Source organism: Podarcis muralis, chromosome 3, assembly GCF_964188315.1.
Source record: "Podarcis muralis chromosome 3, rPodMur119.hap1.1, whole genome shotgun sequence".
NCBI lineage: Eukaryota > Metazoa > Chordata > Lepidosauria > Squamata > Lacertidae > Podarcis > Podarcis muralis.
The window spans coordinates 110,812,658-110,833,034 of NC_135657.1; the positions used below are offsets into that span (position 1 = coordinate 110,812,658).

The 20,377-nt window shown below is 44.8% G+C and overlaps 2 protein-coding genes across 4 annotated transcripts; one reads left to right on the forward strand and one right to left on the reverse strand.

Moving 5' to 3' along the window:
• The first annotated feature begins 526 nt into the window (after positions 1–526).
• Positions 527–14,413, forward strand: LRRN4 (leucine rich repeat neuronal 4). Of its 2 annotated transcripts, XM_028722199.2 has the most exons (6): positions 527–814; positions 1,077–1,159; positions 2,547–3,264; positions 3,454–3,658; positions 5,075–5,212; positions 7,108–14,413. In XM_028722199.2, the coding sequence occupies exons 3-6, from the start codon at positions 2,577–2,579 to the stop codon at positions 8,366–8,368; spliced, it is 2,292 nt and encodes a 763-aa protein (XP_028578032.2). In that variant the 5' UTR covers positions 527–814; positions 1,077–1,159; positions 2,547–2,576; the 3' UTR covers positions 8,369–14,413. The 2 variants fall into 2 exon arrangements, with proteins under 2 accessions (XP_028578032.2, XP_028578031.2); XM_028722198.2 differs by lacking the exon at positions 1,077–1,159 and having other exon boundaries at positions 528–814.
• On the reverse strand, positions 10,693–20,246 carry CRLS1 (cardiolipin synthase 1). Of its 2 annotated transcripts, XM_028722201.2 has the most exons (7): positions 19,787–20,236; positions 16,328–16,465; positions 15,364–15,493; positions 13,234–13,319; positions 12,933–13,001; positions 11,905–11,996; positions 10,693–11,014 (listed from the first exon to the last, which is right to left on the reverse strand). In XM_028722201.2, exons 1-7 carry the CDS (start codon positions 20,051–20,053, stop codon positions 10,927–10,929), a joined length of 870 nt encoding a protein of 289 aa, XP_028578034.2. In that variant the 5' UTR covers positions 20,054–20,236; the 3' UTR covers positions 10,693–10,926. The 2 variants fall into 2 exon arrangements, with proteins under 2 accessions (XP_028578034.2, XP_028578035.2); XM_028722202.2 differs by lacking the exon at positions 11,905–11,996 and having other exon boundaries at positions 19,787–20,246.
• Between the last annotated feature and the right edge of the window lie 131 nt (positions 20,247–20,377).

The window sequence follows — 20,377 nt, forward strand, 5'->3', positions numbered from 1 at the left end:
CAGATGCAGCTTTGTCATGCTGGCCACGTGACCCGGAAGTGTCTCCGGACAGCGCTGGTCCCGGCCTCTTGAGTGAGATGGGCGCACAACCCCAGAGTCTGTCAAGACTGGTCCGTATGGGCAGGGGTACCTTTACCTTTTACCTTTAATTCTGAGCAGGGAAGTGGTTGAGGGTCCAGTCTTTCTTCCACCCCTCCTCCTCCTCCTCCTCTTCCTCCATTCGAAACCATATATTCCCAAGTCCACTTCTTTTAAAAATAAATAAATGGTGGTGCTCCTTAAATAGATACAAGGTGTAGTTTGCCCTTTATACTTGCAGAGAAGTCAAAATTGTCTATTTCTAGAGGGAGAGGGAAGAAGACATTGGCCTACTTATCAGCAGTCTGGCACTCTCCATGGACCTTTCACCTTTGCAAAAAAAAAAAGCAACCCTTTCTGCTGGCAATAAAGATGTTTTTTCAGCCCACCAGAATCACCCCCAGCCTCTCCCTCTCCCCCCCCCCCCCCAGCTATGCAGGGAGGAGCTGACAAGTCCATTTGTGTAGCTTGGGAAATAAATCTGCCCACTTCCCATAAAGGGATGGGGATAGGTGTGGTGTAGTAAAAAAAAGAACAGCCCTTTCCCTAAGACGAAGGGGCAAATTGGTATAAGGGGCCTGACTTGGAATCAGCGGATCTGGTGAGAGAGGACGGGATCAAGGGAGCAGACAGGGGTTCGTGCTTGAGCTCTGAATCATCGGAATGTATAAAACAACTGCTGGAAAACTCTGGGAGCCTTGACACGGAGCAATCTGCCTGAGAAGCACCTTGGCAGGTAACTGCTTGCTGATCCTAAAAGGGCGAAAGGGAGACGGATTTGCTCTTGGGAGGTTGGGTGTCCCCTTCCCTCCCCCCCCCCCAAGAAATGAATAGGAGCCAGTTCAGCACAGAGAAACCAAGTTAAGTGTTTTGCAATAGAGGGCAAGATGGCAAGCAGGGGTGATTGGGCTTAGCCACTATACCAGCGTCACATTAAAGGGGGGGGGGGGAATTCTGCACGTGCCGTTTCTTCTCCCACTGGGCTTTCTGCGCCTCAGCTTTTAAAAGACCAGAAGACACACACACACACCTTTGAGTAAACAAGTGAGAACTGAGCTCCCTGATACCTTCCAAGCAAAGAGTAAGTAAAAAATTGTGCATCTAGGTAAAAGAGGTGTGCGTTTTTCTTAGGGTTACAATGTGATAGGGGGAAAAACATCAGAACTGTAGGGTAATGGGTGTAGCCAGGATTTATTTTAATGGAGCAGGCTTTATGTGGGAGGGGGCAGAACCGAGTTATCTGCCACGCAGTTGGTCAGTTAGTTAAGTATTTCTATTTACAGTGGTACCTCTGGTTATGTACTTAATTCGTTCTGGAGGTCCGTACTTAACCTGAGACTGTTCTTAACCTGAAGCAGCACTTTAGCTAATGGGGCCTCTCGCTGCCGCCACATAATTTCTGTTCTCATCCTGAAGCAAAGTTCTTAACCCGAGGTAATATTTCTGGGTTAGCAGAGTCTGTAACCTGAAGCTTATGTAACCTGAAGTGTATGTAAACCAAGGTACCACTGTATTTACCTTGATGGGGGGAGAGCTGCCGTTCCCTGCACCCCTTTGCTAATCCCATGTTTAGGGTTGCAGTGGTCTGGCGTAAGGATGCAAACTGATGCCAGGGGACACCGCCTACCTTCGTGCCACTGTTGTCTCATCCAGCAGTGCTACGAAAGAACACTTGCATGGTGATTCCTAGCAGCCAGGGCACAGGAGGCCGATATGAATGTTTGTAGCCTTAGGCCATGTGGTCTACTACTCTCACTGTCCCCCAAAGCAGTGTTTACCATATCTAGACACAGGCAAACTCGGCCCTCCAGATGTTTTGGGACTACAACTCCCATGATTCCTAGCTAACAGGACCAGTGTTCAGGGATGACAGGAAGCATCAAGGGCCGAGTTTGCCTACGCCTGACCAAATCCTTAACTTTACAGTAATCCTTTGAGGTAGGACTCATTATGTGGAATTATCAAGATAGCTGTCTGCAGCCAGCCCAGTGAACCTGAGAACTGCACCCAGGCGAGTTTCCAACACACTTGCCTCAGTGTTCTCTTGTCAGTTCAGCTTCTTGTGATATATAGATTATTATTAGGGTAATGGAGATTTCTTTTGTGAACATGGATATTAGGCAGTTTCCAGCTGGGCAGCCATGCTAGTCTTGTTCGCTACATATTGTGGCCTCTTGAAGGCCCATATAAGGTGCCATATGCTTTTGTGGACTTGCATGAAGTTAATTACAGACACTTCAAGTTACAGACTCCGCTAACCCAGATATAGTACCTCAGGTTAAGAACTTTGCTTCAGGATGAGAACAGAAATTGTGTGGCGGCAGCAGGAGGCCCCATTAGCTAAAGTGGTACCTCAGGTTAAGAACAGTTAAGAATGGACCTCCGGAACGAATTACGTTCTTAACCTGAGGTACCACTGTATTTGGCTGCACTCAACATCACTGCTTTCCTTCTCTTTCTGAAAACAGGCCTCTCATCTTCTTGAGGGAGCGGTTACCATGTTCTGCTTCCTTGCTTGCCTGTTAGTCCTTGTACGGGAAGTGCCAAGTAGGCCAACGAAGGAAACGGGATCTACAGCTGCTGGAGATGCGAAAATCCTTTTCCAGTTGAAGCCGAACGCTTGGAAGGAAAATGTCAACCTCAGTAGCCTGTCCTGTGGGGATCTGCGTGCCCAGACATGGGCCTCCTTCCACCACAGAAATCAGAGCCTGACTTCTTTCCCTGCCTGCCTGCCTGAGCTTCTGGAGCATTTGGACCTGAGTGTCAACCTCTTGCCTGAATTCAACAGCCAGGAGGTGGCTGACTTGCCAATGTTGCAATCCCTCTCCCTGAGGCAGAATAAGATTCAGCAAGTGACATGGGATGCCAGGAACCTCAGCCGCCTCCAGTTCCTGGACCTGAGCTTCAATTTGCTATCAGTTGTGCCCGCATGCAATGCATCTGTTCTGCAAAACCTCAAGTGGTTTTCTCTGGCTGGAAACCCCATTGTCGAAATCCAGCCATTGGCTTTTTCCTGCTATCCTCAGCTGCATTTCCTGAACTTGTCTTCTACTTGGCTGGGGAAGGATGGGAAAGAGGGGATTAAGGAATCTGCCTTTGCAACAATCTTCCTGCCTGGGGACGCCACCGAAAATGCAGGCAGTGATATCCGCCTGCTGGACCTGAGCGCAACCTATCTGGAGAGATGTAAGTACCGAAACCTAAGAGGAAAGCGTCAAGCACCAAACACTTTAGGGTGTGGGGGGAAAGAGGAGACAATGGCTGTAAGGATTTCAACTGTTTTGCCAATGTGGTGATGTCACGAAGGCTGCTTGTATGTGAAATGGGAGTTTCCTCTGTAATATGTTTGTTGTTTGTCTTCCGCTTGACCCTCAGTGCATCAGAACTGGACCAAAGATCTGCCCAGGCTCTCATCCCTTTATTTAAGAAATATGAGCAGGCTGAGCAGCCTTGATGTCGACACCTTCCTGCATCTTCCTGAGCTGAGGGTATTGGACTGCCGATATTCCCGTGCCCTCAGTCTGGTGGAAACAGAGTCTTTCAGACACACGCCTCACTTGGCTTTCCTCATATTCCAAAAGTAAGTTGTCCTATCTCTGAGGATTTCCCTGACACCAGGCTTCGCTTGTAAGCACAGGTGGACATTGTTAGGACTTGAATTCAGTTGTAGGACTGTGGTCTGATAATCTGATAAATTATTACGACATTAAACGGACTGATTCTGTAATGGTGGAAGGGAACATAGGGGTTAAAATCACACACGCACACACGCACAGCGCTTTTCATTACAGAATTTAATCTGATGTAGACCTATAAAGTAGTCATTTACGATTCAGTTTTCCTTCTGTATGCAAAATGTTTCTGGAGCCAAAAAGTATTCAAAGAAAACCAATTATGGGGATCTTTTTTGTCCCCATCAAATGAAAAGTGTTTGGGTAAGTATCTTCCAGCAAAATGTAATCCAGTGATGTAAATTTAAGGGCCCAGGCAGAGTTTGCTTTTTGAAAACAAAAAGACCTTAGGACAAAAATTGTCTAAAAATATTGATTTTTGGCCACTGTGGTCCCATTCCCCGCTCTCCTAGCTAATGTTAATGTGTTTAAAATGCCTCTCACAAAAACTAAGACAGATGCAGGGAAGCAGGCGTGCCCACCTTTCTTCTGACTCTAGCACATGGCTTTGTTTGGGGACATTTTGCTACCTAGAGATGCATTGAAAGTTAACTTCAGGTAGGAAAGCCACCCGTAAAAACATTTGTTCAGTTATTTATTGATCTGGTTTTAAGCTGGTTTGTATTTTCTGGGTAAGGGGCAAGACTGAACTCTGCATCCTGAATGAAAACCAAATGCTGTTTCTATCAGAATGATTTAGGGTTCATACATCGTCAGACATTTTAGATTTTCTATTTCTCCGTTTCAACGTGTATTCCTACACAAGTTTTTGAACTGATCTGTCTCTGTCTGTGTATGCATACGTGTGTGTGTGTGTGTGTGTGTGTGTGTGTGTGCATGTGCTGGTCCAATAGTCTGGCATCTGAGGTAAAGCACAAAATGGCACCATTTTGAGTGAAGATCTACATTAGGAACAAGGGCAGGAGGAGACTAGCAGCGCCTCCTATTCGTCAAGAGGTTGTTGTAGAAGCGGCATGGAGTGAGGCTGCCCAGGAGGTGGCAAATCCAGCCTCCAAGGAATGCGCTGCAGCTGAAGAATTCCTTGGAGGCCAGGTCTGCTGGCCCTGTGGATCCTGCCGCCTGAGGCAGTCGCTTCACCTTGCCTCATAGGTGGGCCAGGCCTGATGTGGGTTTGATCTAATACATTGTTAGCTGTCTTGGGTGTTTCTGGAAGGGAAGGTGGAATGCAAATGGATTATAAAAAAATATTTTAAAAAATAATCACTCTGCTCTGGAGAAGGCAGAAACTGCATGTAATTTGATAAGAGAATTAGCTATTTAAACGACACCCCATACGTTGGTTGACCTAGTTTCTCTTATTCCAGCTGCAATTTGAGCTCTTTCAGTCCATGGAGTCTCAGCTCACTGCAAAATGTAAGGATCGACCTCTATGGCAACCCTTTGGTGTGTAGTTGTGATCTTTCCTGGCTACTCTCCAAGCCAGACAGAATACTTCTACAGAGGTAAGGAGAAATTTAGAAGCTGGTTCAAGCTACGTTGTTGGCAGTCTGTGGTGCTGCTTGTAAACTCCTTGCTCTCATCTCTTTCCTTTTGCTATAAAGAAATGTCTTACTCTAGTGGCGGCAAAGATAAGACCGAGCATATCATAGCAACAAGCGCTACAGGTGAATGAAAATTGCCTTCCCAAATCTATTGTCCTCCAGATGTTTTGGAAAACACTTATCGTCTTCCCTCACCAACGTTGGCTATGCTGGAGTCCACAACATCTGGAGGATAGCAGGTTGGGGAAATGCTGGTTTAATTTTTTTTAAAAAAATCTCTCCCTAATATAGCCTCATTTCAGTTTTTGTGCGGCTAGCGCACATATTTAAGAGCACATATTTATTTAAGAATTTAAGAGCACATATTTAAGAGCATCAGCTTAAGGATATGTGCTCAAATATCCATCAGTTTCACTATACAGTGGTGCCCTGCAAGACGAATGCCTCGCAAGACGGAAAACCCGCTAGACGAAAGGGTTTTCCGTTTGCGATGCGCTTCGCAAGACGAATTTCCCTATGGGCTTGCTTCGCAAGACGAAAACGTCTTGCGAGTCTCGCCATTCCCCCCCCCCGCTCCCCCCCCCTTTTTCTAAGCCGCTAATAGCCTTTTAGCAGCTAAGCCGCTAAGGCTTTAATAGCCACTAATCCGCTAAACCGCTAATAGCGCTGTCAGGGCCGCCTCAGGTCCCAGCTCACAAGAGACCAACGCCAAGTCCACTTTATTTACAAAAGCTTTTATTGAAGAACATTGTTTGCTCCACAGCCGAGGCGCGCAGCCCCACGTCCGTTACGCTTAGACCGCTGAAGTCCCCTCTGAATCAGTCCCGCCTCTACACCAGTTTAAGAGGCTTCTGCTGGTCCACCTCTTCCTGTCCTTCCTTTTCCGCAGGGTCTTTCTGCCCCCCTGGGTTCCTTCCCTCCTGGATTCCCCTGACGCTGAGTCCCCAGACGCCTGCTCCCCCCTCCTCCGTGCTTTGGGACCAGGCTCCTCCTCCGGGCTCTCCGCATTTCCGCGCGCCTCCACATTTGAACTTGGCGCGCGTTCGCTACCTCTGACCTTCCTCTTGACAGTTACACTACTCTCCGTACTACTCTCCGCCCCTTCCGGCAGGACGTCTTGCCCCGATCTCCTTCCCCTCTCTGCTTCCTGCTCTGCTTCGTCTGTCACACTGGGAACTCCACCCTCTTCACTCCGTTCCGGCGGGGAAGCCGGCCCCGATCTCCAACTCCCACTCGGGGTTCCCCTGCTGCTCCCCTGCTCCTGACGAGTCCCCCCTGTGGCTCCCCTTGGCCTGACCAGGGGCGCCCCCTTTTGGGAATCCTCCGATTCACTTGAAAGACTCATGGAAACCCTCAAGTCATTGTCATCCTCCTCCTCCTCGTTTCGGGATTCTTCCCCCTCGCTCTCAGTCTCCTCCCTCATCTGTGCCTCTCTCCCTGAACCCCTGACAAGCGCTAATCCGCTTAGCCGCTAATGGGGTTGCTTCACAAGACGAAAAGACCGCTAGACGAAGAGAATCGCGGAACGGATTCTTTTCGTCTTGCGAGGCACCACTGTATCTTTCAAGAAAATGACATGCAGGCTAAGTTTAGACACCAGAAATATGCACTGGAATATTGTTGATGAGAGGATTACAGTTCTTGGATTCTAGAATTATTACAATTAGGTTACATTTCTAAACTGAGTTGTCAGCCTGTGGCTGGCCAACCTGGTATAATGGTCTGAAACACTCGTGCATGCAAATAAATGCCGCTGTCTCAAACTATGGATATATATCTGAGTGATATTATGCTGAGGACAATACTGATCTCTTTCCAGTGCCTAATGACGACTGTTCTTGTTTCCCATATATTAGGGCATCAGAAACTTTGTGCTACCCAGAGGCCAAAGCAGCATCTGGAGGTATGCTGCTGTCCGAGTTCTACACGGAGTGCCAAAGGCAAAGAATTTCCAACTCCACTCAAGTCAAGCTTTATGGTACGTCTCCCAGCTTCACGACAGACACCCTTCCAGACTCCAGTACGTTTCCCCAAGAATGGCCCAGCAGCCCTTCTTCTCCTCAGTGCCCTCATTTGACTTGGGGAGATACAGCAAAGGAGGCTCCAACCGAACCAGACATTCTTGCCTACAAAGATAAAACATTTGGCAGATCTACAGACGGCCCACCCACCACAGCAGCTCTTCACACAGCAGCTTCTTCAAGAACTCTGGGGGAACTCTCTTTTGATCCAACCCCAGTGAGCATGACTGAAATGAATCAAAGGAAACACGACACCACAGTAGTGGATGGTTCGATTGGCCACATGGACAAAACATGGTCCCACTTCACTCCGCTCAGTCCTACAGCTGAAGAAGCAGCGGCAGATTCTTCTCTGTTGATCCCACACAATACGGTAAGGCCAGCTCAGTCTACACCACCACTGCAAAGCCCCACCAAAGCAGTCCCTCTTCTGAATCTTGCAACCACTCGTAACAGTCCAAGATCTTACGAAGATTATTATGACTACAATAAGCAGGCGGAGGAATTCGTGGCTCAGGGCCTTGGGCCTTGTGATTACGATCCATGCAGACACCTCCAAAAGCCTTGCTTTGATCTCCAGTTGTTGTCTCCTTGCCTGTGCCCGGGGATCTCTGATGAATTCACCATCCCAGATCCTCCGAGGCTCCGCGAGATATCTGAAATTAGGGACACTTCAGCAGAGGTCTGCTGGTGTGCCCCATATTCAGCAGTAAGGTTCTACCAGCTTGCTTACCGGCCTCAGGACAGCCAGAATTTCACTGTATCTGGAGAGATTTATGCCACGGCTAGGCGATACACACTGTACAATCTCCTGCCTGGCTCAACTTACCAAGTGTGCATAATGGCTTCAAACAAGGCAGGATTGAGCCAGACTGCAGATTGGAATGAGCCCAGTTCTCCATGTGGTTCCTTTAAAACAAAGTCCAGCTACAAATCTATCTTTGCCACTTTGTGTGCAACGAGTGGATTCTTTCTTATTGCTACCATCTTGCTGTCAGTGTGTCTCTGCAAAAAGTGTAAAGGACCCCACACTGAGCATTATAATACACACCTCGTCTCGTATAAAAACCCTGCTTTCGATTACTCCTTAAAATAAAGGTGAACAGGATTGGCAAAGAAAATAATCTATTTGATGGCATTTGCCTTTTTGTACAGCAAAAGGGACGAAAACAGTTTAAAATACCTTTCCTTCTCTGTGAGCGTCTTTCCAGAATTTAAATTGTTGTTTGCATAAGTACAGTAAATAAATAGGAGAAATAGGCAACAGGAAAGTATTTCTTTGCTTTTGAAAGTGTCTTTAAAAAACTAAAGTATTCATTAACATTTTTTGAACATTGTTATTGGAAATTAGTTTTGGAAAAATGAAGGGTTGAACCTAAATTTGCGGGGGGGATTCCACCCCCATTATTCCTTCTCCCTGCAGCTCCCTAAAGTACCTCCCACTTCCTCCAATGTTGGCCATGAGCCTGCTGCCAGAAAATTGAGCCCCAGTCAGATGCTGCTACCACCTTCTTTAATGTGACTCATTAGTGGAATCCTGCCCATTGTGTCCCTTGCACAATGCCATGTTATGAATTTCAATCCTGCATCAGGTTTCAGAACAAAATATTGAGCGTGCAATTTTTCATCACTATATTGGCTTTACATGGTCTGAAAAGCCTTTTTGCAAGGTGGTTGTTCCTAGCAGCACCCTCTATTTATCTGGAACAGCCTGGTTATGTGATTATGATGTTGTGATCTGCAGTATCAAATAAGTGGTCAGACTAGAAGCAGATGCACACAGTAGTGAAGAGAGATAAGGCTAAGTTAATACTAGCAGCAGCTAGATTAATCTACCAGTGAGATAAAGATACTAGAATAAATGTGTAGAAGCCACATTAGAAAGCCAATCCATCTTCACATTATTCCTACCATAGGAGTTGGATAACAACTAGCAGCACAATTAGACACCAATAGTTGAGTCATAGAAAAATTTATTTTAAAAGTGCAGAGGCACTGACTATGGACAAGCCTTCACATCATTTTTCAGTTCTCTTTAAAACATTTGAGACATGTGGTATCTATTCTTGTCCAGTTGTAAGAATGTACCTGAGTGCTTCTACAGTACATCATGCTCTACTTTGTCTTGATAAACTTAAAAAGCTTCTTTATCTTCTTACACTGCAACACAACTGGACTGCAGCATTCTGAGGTTACATAAACTATCAAGTATCTTTTCAATATAATTTCTTTATACAAGTTAGAATATATCAAACATATTAAAATTGTTTTTATACTCCATCAAGCCTTTGATTCCACAATAAATTCACTTCTGGTGAGATAGCAGCATAATCCAACATGCAAAAGTTCATTTTCAGTTTATAAAACCTTTTTACAGGTCATCTTGCTCACCATATGCAAAAGACCACATGCCTATAGAGGGACTGTGCTCTGACAGGCCATTATTTATCTTCCATGTCTGATGTTTTAAACGGGAAATTTAATAGAATAGTAGGAGGCAGTTTTTAAAAGAACTAGCATATTCATTTTACTGACCGCTAATGTAGAATACTTGCTTGAGCTACAGAAGTCCTAGAGATCACCTGTGACATTGCCCAGAGTTTTATCAACTTCCATTAAAAGTCTAGGTTTTTAACAAAACCTTGAACTTGAGAGTTGTATGTCCTAATCCCTTCATGTTTTTTCCATCAGTGGACTTTTCAACATCCTATAAGCTAACCACGCTGTAAGTCCTTTCTTAGTTTTAACTTCACTATCTTTATTTTATTGTGTTATGTTGAACATTGTGTGTTGTGCTATTTGTTGAATATGGGCAACCAAACTCTTGTGCCATACAGGTAACAAGAGGAGCATCTGTTCTGGCAATATTAGCAGCTCCATCTACTACTTCATACATCAATTTTAATAGTCCAGTTTCTTATCTACTACGCTACACCAACTTTCTTCATTATTTCAACACATTTAATCATTATGTCTAATTTGTGAAGAGACCATTTATATCTGGTCAGGGTTGCCTTGCTTAGTCAGCAATTCAATTCTAAACATTTATACAACAGTCGCAAGGTTAGTGCACATCATAATTTACTATGTCCTTGCATAACAAAGGCTGCCCTTTCCTAAACATTAGACTATTAAGAAAGGTGGTTCAAGGTTTTAGTTTGAACATTTTTATCAACAGTGTAGGGAAGATAATCAGGAAGACTTATACCAAAGGACCGTGACTTTCAAAAGAGTAAAGATGTAGGCTTCCGTTTGCCCCACATCTAAAAACAATGAAATGGAAGGGGGCTGTGATGTGTTGAATTCAGATACATCAAGGAGTGTAGCATAGCAATACCCCCCCCCCCCCCAATAAGTGAAAACTTCAGAAAAGCAATGAGCAAAAACCATCTGGTGATAATCTCGGCAAGTGTTTGTGCATTAAGGTAAAAAATTATATTTTATTTGTAACAAATTGAAAAAAGTACATTGAAAATTCTGCATATTTACATGATCAAAACTTCATTTTAACTTCCGATTAGCTTCAATGTGAAGACATGGTTTCCACTGAGACAAAGCTATCAAAAAGTGTTATTTATCCATAGTCCAAATATAATGCAGGCAAGGCCATCCCAGCACAAACTGAGCAGGAAGTAAGCAACTCACTCAGAGCCTTCATTTGCTGTTTAGTACCTGAACTGTTTTTCGGCCATAATGATAGTAACTGTAAGCAGATGCTGTTGTTGTGAAAGCTGTGATGCACCTTCGGGGAGGAAACAATCGTATTAGTTCCCTAGGAAACACATGGAGAAAAAAGTACCATAGCTCGCTAGTAAAGGGTATGTAAGGGCAAGGGATGTTTGACTTGTCGTGAATAGAACAAAGTTCTCCTATAGCAGCCGAAGCTGATTTTTAACACTGAGCTCTCTGGAAGCCCAAACAAAAATCTAGTTAAGCCAAAATATGAACATCTGAATCTTCCTTATAATAAGCTAGATCACCAACCCATCAGGTCACTGGTGAGAGTCTACTTTCACTGGCTGCAGCTCTTGTAGGTCTTTCGCAGTCTACTTACCCAAGAGCTGAAGAGGAATGAACCAGAGACCTTGTGCATTGCAGGGTTAATAAGTATACGATCCAGGGGCCTCTCCATCATAATACTTCTAAATTGATTCACACATATCATCTTGCTACCCCACTTTAAACACTTCCATGTAGAGTCCCATAGGACGAATGGGGCGAATGCAGGCTTTCGCTGAAGCCTGAAGAGCGAGAGGCATCGGTGCGCACCGACCCCTCTCGCTCTCCAGGCTTCAGGAAGCTATCAGCAAGCCTGGGGAGCCTGCAGGAGTTCCCGCAGGGCTCCCTAGGCTGCAGATAGCAGCCTGCTGCCCGGAGCGCGGGGCGCGTTGAAGCAGAGCGCCTCGCGCTTCGGGCAGATATCCACAGCCTAGGGAGCCTGCTGCCCTTGTTTTTCTCCTCTATAAACTACGGTAGGTGCGTTTTTAAAAGCTCGGGCTTCCGCCGCCCCAGTCCCGCGGGTGGGGGGGGGAATAATTTTTTTCTTTCTCCCCCCCCCCCCCCAAAAACTAGGTGCGTCCTATGGGCCGGTGCGTCCTATAGGGCGAAAAATACGGTATAAGGTCTACATACCATAAGGTCTGAAGATACATACTGTCCACATAATTGAAAACCGGAGCTGCTAAAGAAGCTGCCACTAAGATGAGCTGGACTACCGTGTTCATCTGGTGAGAGATTACGTGAAAACTGAAGTCACACATTAACATTCCTTTTCCACCCTGAAATCAACGGGAACTAAAAGTGCTACACTTTTAGCAGTAAGGAAAATTTGTAAATTAAAGGCTAAACATTTGAAAAATAAAACAAAGAATGTGAGAAATAATTCCTGCAGTTTTCCTGACACCATGAACATTAGGGGACCAATTCAGTTTTTAAAAAACAACAATTTCCTGTTCAAACTCGGGAAACTGCAGATTATTGTAGTTGCTTAAGTAAATCAGGATTAAACTGTTGTATGAATGAACCAGAGTTTCTAAAGTTCAGACATTAACAGAAAATTTTGTATGATGTAAAACAGAAGCATTCACACCTCCTCACCTCATTGTAAAAGGAGTTCACCAACCGTGACTCACACAAGTAATGCATAAACATGGTTTATTGTTATGTTTGAACCAGGCCAGGAAGTAAACCCCAGCTGAAATTAACTTCTCATAAAGAACAGGATTCTGCAAAGTGAAGGCTTAAATCAGGCATAGGCAAACTCCAGCCCTTCAGATGTTTGGGACTACAATTCCCATCATCCCTAGCTAACAGGACCAGTCGTTGGGGATGATGGGAATTGTAGTCCCAAACAGCAGGAGGACCGGAGTTCGCCTATGCCTGGCTTAAATAAACATTTTTCACTAGTGAGACGTTAAGGCAGCACAGATATCTCCTAAAGGGATCCCATACTGGTCCCTTTACAAGAGATGTCAGAATTTAAAGGAAGAAAACCCACACTGCCAAATCAGAACTTGGAGCCCTCACCCAAGTCCTCTCTCATACTTTCACTGGGGCTTGTTGATGGTAGAGAATAGTACAAAAACATCCATACCCAACTGTGCTGCATAGTGACATAGACTAGGTATCAAATGAATAGAAAGATGTACAATTGCTCTTACCTTGCTGATAAATGTTGGCTTTAACTGAGCAGTGGCATAACATGGATTGAAATATCTACTAAGTGTTCTCTGTGGAAGACAGAAAGTTTGATTTGTAATACTATTGAGGAGAAAAGTCTAATAAGCATGTGAGCTGGTAAGAATCAACTAAGGCATTTAGAAAGGCAACGCAATCATTTTTCATCTTCATATTTAATAATATAATTTAAATAGTAATTTTACTATTTATATCCCACCCCCCTTGGTACAAATAAGGTGTGACTATGATTTAAAAAGTCAAAACAAACACCTGCTTACTTACTGGTGGAGGAAGAGTTCTGTATCGCACGTAAAAAACAGCAGCAATTAATGCAATGTCCCTTAAAATGATCATAGATGTAAGAGGAACTGAAAAAAACCCATGATATTTGTTAACATAAGCATGCAGAAAGGCAATTCAAATCCTAATATATACAAGTGTACAGTGGTGCTTCGGGTTACGAACTTAATTTGTTCCGAAGGTCCGTTCTTAACCCGAAACCATTCTTAACCTTAGGCACGCTTTCACTAATGGGGCCTCCTGCCACCGCTGTGCGATTTCCGTTCTCATCCTGGGGCAAAGTTCGCAACCCGGAGCAACTACTTCCGGGTTAGTGGAGTTCATAACGCGAAGCGTTTGTAACCAGAGGTACCACTGTATAGCATCCAAAGACCCATCAGCACATAAAGTATTTTTTAAAAAATAATTTGCTTTCTTTTATTTAGTCTAAATTTAGGGCATTTAGTTTGCTGTCCACCTACTGAATACCACACATTTAAAACACAGTATCTTGAGGTCAGGTAAGGAATACAAAAACCCATTGTTTAATATACACTGACAGCTGTAAAAGTACAACTGTAAAGTGGATAAAAGTCAATTATTTTTTAAATAAAACCATAAAAAACATACATTTTCCTTAAGTAATGTCTTGACTAGTACTAAAACCCAGCGGTTAACACCTACACATCAATCAACTTCTCATTCAGGTACATCGTTAATGGAGGCTTTTTCTTGGCATTTTTTAGGATACTGTTTTAAAATGTGCGTTTGCATATGTAAATATCCTTATTTATATATGCCACTACTGCGGCCCGTGTTTTGTTAGCCCAAAAATGGAAAATGAGTGATGTCCCAAGTAAAGAAGAATGGCAAACTGATGGAATATGCGCAGCTTGCAGACCTAACGTATACAATAAGAGAACAAGAACATATGTTAAAAGAAAATTGGAAAATGTTTATTGATTATATGGGGGAAATTGTGTACACTTGAAAACGTTGGCAGCATTAAGATAAATTCAAGAGTGTAAATAAGTTCTGATGGATGTAATAATGGAATACTGAATGTTTTAGTTTATATAAAATATGCAGGGACTTATGTTATGCAAAATGAATCATGGAAAGAGAAGAAGGGAAGTCATTGATATTTTAAGATTGTGTAAAACAGAAAATTTAATAAAACTTAAGATAAAATGTGTCTTTGCCTGTGCTTTCATCTTTTGTTGTGTTTTTCATTTTGGTTAGTTACTGTTTTTGTTGTTTAAATATTTCTAACTTGCATCCTAGAAAGGTAGGACAGAAATCTCGGAAGCAAACAAATGCAATAGAATTCATGAAGGAGTACCAATTATCATTTAAAGCCACCACTCTCTACGAATATGAATTCAGTAAGTGACTTCAAGGAAGGACATGGATTAACTATACATACTTTTCAACATAAGTCTTAATACACTGCTCTGCAGGTGGGTGATTAATGTGAACCATGTCATCACACTGTCTGGATACTATATTGTGAGGGCAAGCTGGGAAGCTATGTGTGGTCTCCAGAGAAGTTGCTCCATCAGCTGGTGCCATGTAATTCCCTCCAAATCTGTTCAGGGGGTTCCCCCAACTCCCTGGAGCAAATTTGGGGAGGGCAAGGGGACGCGGGTGGCGCTGTGGGTAAAAGCCTCAGCGCCTAGGACTTGCCGATTGAAAGGTCGGCGGTTCGAATCCCCGCGGCGGGGTGCGCTCCCGTTGTTCGGTCCCAGCGCCTGCCAACCTAGCTGTTCGAAAGCACTCCCGGGTGCAAGTAGATAAATAGGGACCGCTTACTAGTGGGAAGGTAAACGGCGTTTCCGTGTGCGGCTCTGGCTCGCGATGTCACGCTGGCCACGTGACCCAGAAGTGTCTGCGGACAGCGCAGGCCCCCGGCCTCTTGAGTGAGATGGGCGCACAACCCTAGAGTCTGTCAAGACTGGCCCGTACGGGCAGGGGTACCTTTACCTTTTTAAGGGTCTCACACATAGGAATGGGAGAATTCTGTTGCGCAAGTGGCTACCCTTGTACTGACAGAATGAGTTTTTTGGATATTGCCCTATACAATTAAAGTGATTAACTATTCAAGCCATTCAAGAACAATATCCATCTGCTTACCTGGAATAAGATTTGCACAAGTCAGGCTAATATACAGGACACTGATGAGAACTTTATCAGCCAGAGGGTCCAGGGCACTTCCCAATGCAGATTTTTGGTTGGCCCAGTTTCGTGCAATGAAGCCATCCAACTGAAAATGCAAGTTGAACAGACAGCTAAGACAAAGTAACTCTTTTAATGGTACTATTAACCTTGGCCAGAATTGAAAGAGCTTATTCAGGAGTGCCCATAGGCTTAGAAATCCCAAGTGAGATTTCTGACTCCCCTCAACCCTTTGAACAGCAGACACCTGAGCATGGCAGCATGCCATATCGCAAATTGCTTTTGAAAGTCTCCTTATTTCGGGAAGATTAGTACAGGCATGTTCAGACAGGACTTGGGTGGGGAGGGCTGGCAGGAATGGAATCAAAATGGGGCTGCTGAGAAACAATAGGAGACTATTAGCACAACAGACGTACCCTAGGCTTGCAGAAATAACAAATATATATATTGGGCTGAGCATATGCAGTAGCTATGAAATATTTAGTATTTTATTGGAAAAGAAAAACATAAACCAGGGGTTGGGGAGGAGAAGCAAGAGAATGAAATGACCTCCTTAAATTCCTTACAGCAATCTGAAAGAGGGCAGAACTGGCTGGCATCCTGAATAGAAGCACCCCTTGCATACAATAATGGCCAAGTACAATGACACAAGCATTTATTCTTAGGGAAATTGTTTGTTAAAGTCATGCTTAAAAAAAAAAATCAAGTAGAGATTAGAAGCACACAGTCAAGAAAATTATAAAAAGTAGGTTTCAACATAGCCAGTCTCTTATCTTAAGCTGCAAACGAAAAGAACAGAAAATTCTCTCTTTACCTATTGAATCATATTATTCCTATAAAATAAAAAGATGTAGAAAAACTAAACTGAAAGACATTGTCATTTCTTCTCTAAAACGTTTCAAAATGGTATGCTAAAACTTACCAAATCTGTTATTCCAGCCAGAGTAAATACACCCAATGCAATATTGAAATTTTCTTCAACAATCAAGTAGCCCAAAACCGGTGCCAGGCCAATCCTTGCCATTGAGAGTAAATTAGGAATTGTCCAGGGGTTTTCATACTGGAAAGAACAAAACAACAGGAAGTAAGCTTATTCAAAATCAAATACACATTACCTGAACTCAGTCTGCTTGGGTATTGATTTTAGCTTTTAGAATGAAAAGCAGGCGAGGAAAGGCTACACATAAACAATACCCCCCCCAAATGGGAAAACACATTCAGATGGCTAAGACTGCAATCCTAACCCTGCTTACCTGGAAGTAAGCTGCGCTGAAACAATAGGACTTACTTACAGGGAGACATGGCTTAGGACTGTACTATACACATGTGAAAATAATGCCCTAGAGAAAGTCTTCCCAGTTTAGAATCTGAAGTGATGTTTTGACATAAAAATATTTTCAAATAAACAAATCCCAATGTAAAGAATGACAATTCACTTCAGAGCCAATTCGCACACTGCTATCTTTCTGATTCAAAACGGAATGTATGAATTGGCTCCACTGAAAATAGCAGGCTGGAAGAAAGGAAGTTTTCTGTAGTGATCTATGAGGTCTTCTTATGTTCAAGCTACTACTTAAACACAGTGGTCATTAATGTACTCTCCCTTCACTGGAGATTTTTAAACAGAAGTTGGACGGCCACCTTGTGAGGGATTTTTTAGCTGTGATTACTGAATTGCGGGGGATTGGGCTAGATTACCTTTGGGGTCCCTTCCAACTCTATGATTCTATGTACGTTTGAAACAGGCATCTGCAACCACCTATGTGCACAGCAGCTTGTAAAGAAACTGCTAGGTTGATGTTTACACATCATTACGTCACTGGTCAGCCTGTAATTGCAGGCAGGCATTAACACTTCTACTTCTTCACTCCATTAAAAGGTAAAGGTACCCCTGCCCATACAGGCCAGTCTTGACAGACTCTAGGGTTGTGCGCTCATCTCACTCTAGAGGCCGGGAGCCAGCGCTGTCCGCAGACACTTCCGGGTCACGTGGCCAGCGTGACGAAGCTGCTCCGGCGAACCGGCACCAGAGCAGCACATGGAAACACCGTTTACCTTCCCGCTATAAAGCGGTACCTATTTATCTACTTGCACTTAAGGGTGCTTTTGAACTGCTACGTGGGCAGGAGCTGGGACCGAACGACGGGAGCTCACCCCGCCGCGGGGATTCGAACCGCCGACCATGCAATCGGCAAGTCCTAGGCGCTGAGGTTTTACCCACAGCGCCACCCGCGTCCCGCTCTTCAGTCCATTGGTATATTTCAATTCTCCATATGGAACAAAGGTCCTGCACATGAATAAGTCTTCCAATAAACATGAATGGCCTATATCCATAATAATATAATTTCTGAATATTTGAAATGGGGAAATAAAGGTCACAACAGCCATTTTTAAGATCTCAAAATGCATTTTTTTCACTGAAGCAGCTGCTTCTTTCTTCCATCTCCACAAGCAAGTATAAGCTTATACAGTGGTACCTGGGGTTACATACGCTTCAGGTTACAGACTCCACTAACCCAGAAATAGTACCCCGGGTTAAGAACTTTGCTTCAGGATGAGAACAGAAATCGTGCTCTGGCGGCGTGGCGGCAGAAGGAGGCCCCATTAGGTAAAGTGGTGCTTCAGGTTAAGAACAGTTTCAGGTTAAGTACGGACCTCCGGAACGAATTAAGTACTTAACCCGAGGTACCACTGTATATGGAAAGCCAAGCATAAAACTTTCCAAACTTAACAACTGCATGAGTTCTTAATCACATGGGGTTGGAACCTGACATGATTATGGAGTAGTTTGAACCCGCTTTCTCTGTGGATCTGCACCAGATTGCAAAGGGAACACTTAGTACCGCTGATGTCAGTCTCCATCAGGCAATCTGGCAGACCTACAAAGGAAGTCATTTCAAGCACAGGTGGAAACAAGTCCAGGACCAACACTGCAGAACACATTATTAGAATTTGCCAATGAGGAGATCCTGGAGTGTGCCCAAAATAGTAAGGGGAAGGAGTTTCTCTAAGGTCAGTGGGAAAGATGTTTTCACTCATCACTACAGTGAGACTGGTACACGAGAGAAAGGGAAGCCAAGCTCTTACTGAAGCAGGCGGACTGTATACAAGCCTGTGTGTTTGCATACCCGCCAGTATTTCTCCGATGAAAATAGGGATGTCCCATCCCTGAATAATTCTATTTCTACCCCACACATCTTACTGGGTTGCCCCAGCCACTCTGGGCAGCTTCCAACATATATAAAAACATTAAAAAACATTTTAAAAAAACACTTCCCTAAATATAAGATAATTAGAAGGTACTTGAAAGTATCAAATAGGCCAAGGATTAGAATAAGAATGTTGTATAGTAATATGGATTTAAGTCAATAAGAAAAGAGATGAAGATTGAAGGAGTAAATTGTAGTAGAAAGATGATTTTGGAGAACTGTTACAAGGTGATACAATGAAATTCAGTTAGGGGGGATTTGAGGAAGTCAGTTAATAATGGAATTTAAAATGAACTTCAGACAGAATATGTGTTTTATTTTTGTTTTTTCTTTTGTTTTTTCTCTCTTAGTATTGTAATGTTCTCTCTTTTGTATGTTTTATATGTTATATCTGTTAAAATCAATTTAAAAATTGGAAAAAAAACCCCACACATTTCCCTATACAAGATTGCCTTCAGATGGCTCGGGGATCAGATAACGCCATACCCTCCAACATTTCTCCAGTGAAAATAGGGACATCCTACCATACCCTCCAACATTTCTCCAACGAAAATAGGGACATCCTAAGGAAAAGTGGAACATTTCGGGATCAAATCAGAAACCGGGACGGCTTCTCTAAATCAAGGCCGTCCCTGGAAAATAGGGACATATTGGGGGGTCTGCTGTATCCGATATCCTGGACCTATACAAAAAAAAAAAAACCTTCCCAGGCCAGAGAATAAGCAGGTCAAGGAGAGGAGTCCATACAAAGGTAGCAACTCTTTCAATATTCAAGAACATTCCTGCAGAAGTAGCCCAGCCCAGACCCTCCTTGAGCCCGATTGTAAAAAAATTGGGGATCTCCTAGTGTTCTAACCATCGCAGGGAACCCAATTGACCCATTCGATCCACGCGCTGACGCGCGCTAAATTAAATGACATTTCACCTATGGAGAGAGGAAAACAAAAAACCCCTCCAAAACCTTTTTTGAACGTAGTAAAACCAGGGCGAAACCTTCCTCGGGTTTGCCAAGTGCCGGAAATTCGGTTTGTGGCGGCGGTGTTTTTTGTGCGTGTTCCCCTTGACCCTGTTGCTGTGGAGGCGCTATGGGCCGCACCCGGGGCCTCGAGTGGCCGCGAAGCCCCAGGCCCAGGCCGCCTGCTTCGGCGAGGGGGGCGCGCTTCTCCCCTTACCAGTTCGGCGTATCCGCGGGGAGGCCTGGCTTTCCCGGCGCCGCGCTCCGAGTTCCCCGCGGGCCCTCCGACCCCGCGTCGCGGCCAAGACCAGGCCAGCAGCTGCTGCTGCCGGGAGCCCGTGGGGCGCAGCAGGCGGTGAGGGGAGGCGGCGGCGGCGAGGGGCGCCCGGGAGAAGAGTCCCCGGCGCGCCCTGGCGGGGTTGGCGCCCCTCAGGAACCGCCAGCCGCAGGCGCCGCCCTTGGCCAGCCAGGCCGCGGGCAACATGGCTGGCCTCTCCGCCCGCTCTGAGGAGAACCACGGCGACGACGCTGAGGGGCGGCAGCGGCGGCTCCTCCTCCCCGGCTGCTGCCCCCACCGCCGGCCGCCGCCGCCTCCTCCTCGCCCTCCATTCAACTTAGGCCGGGCCGGGCCTTTCGCCTCAGAGCGGCGCTTTACGTTGCCTTTCGCGACAGCGCCGCGCTTTACGGCGAAGCTCCCTACCTGCGGTGACGTTGCTTAGGAGACGGAGCGTCGCAGCACGTGGGAGAACGTCAGGACGCAGCCTGTGCGGGGGAGCGCGCTGTTTTGACGCTTTTCCGGTCGCCAAAG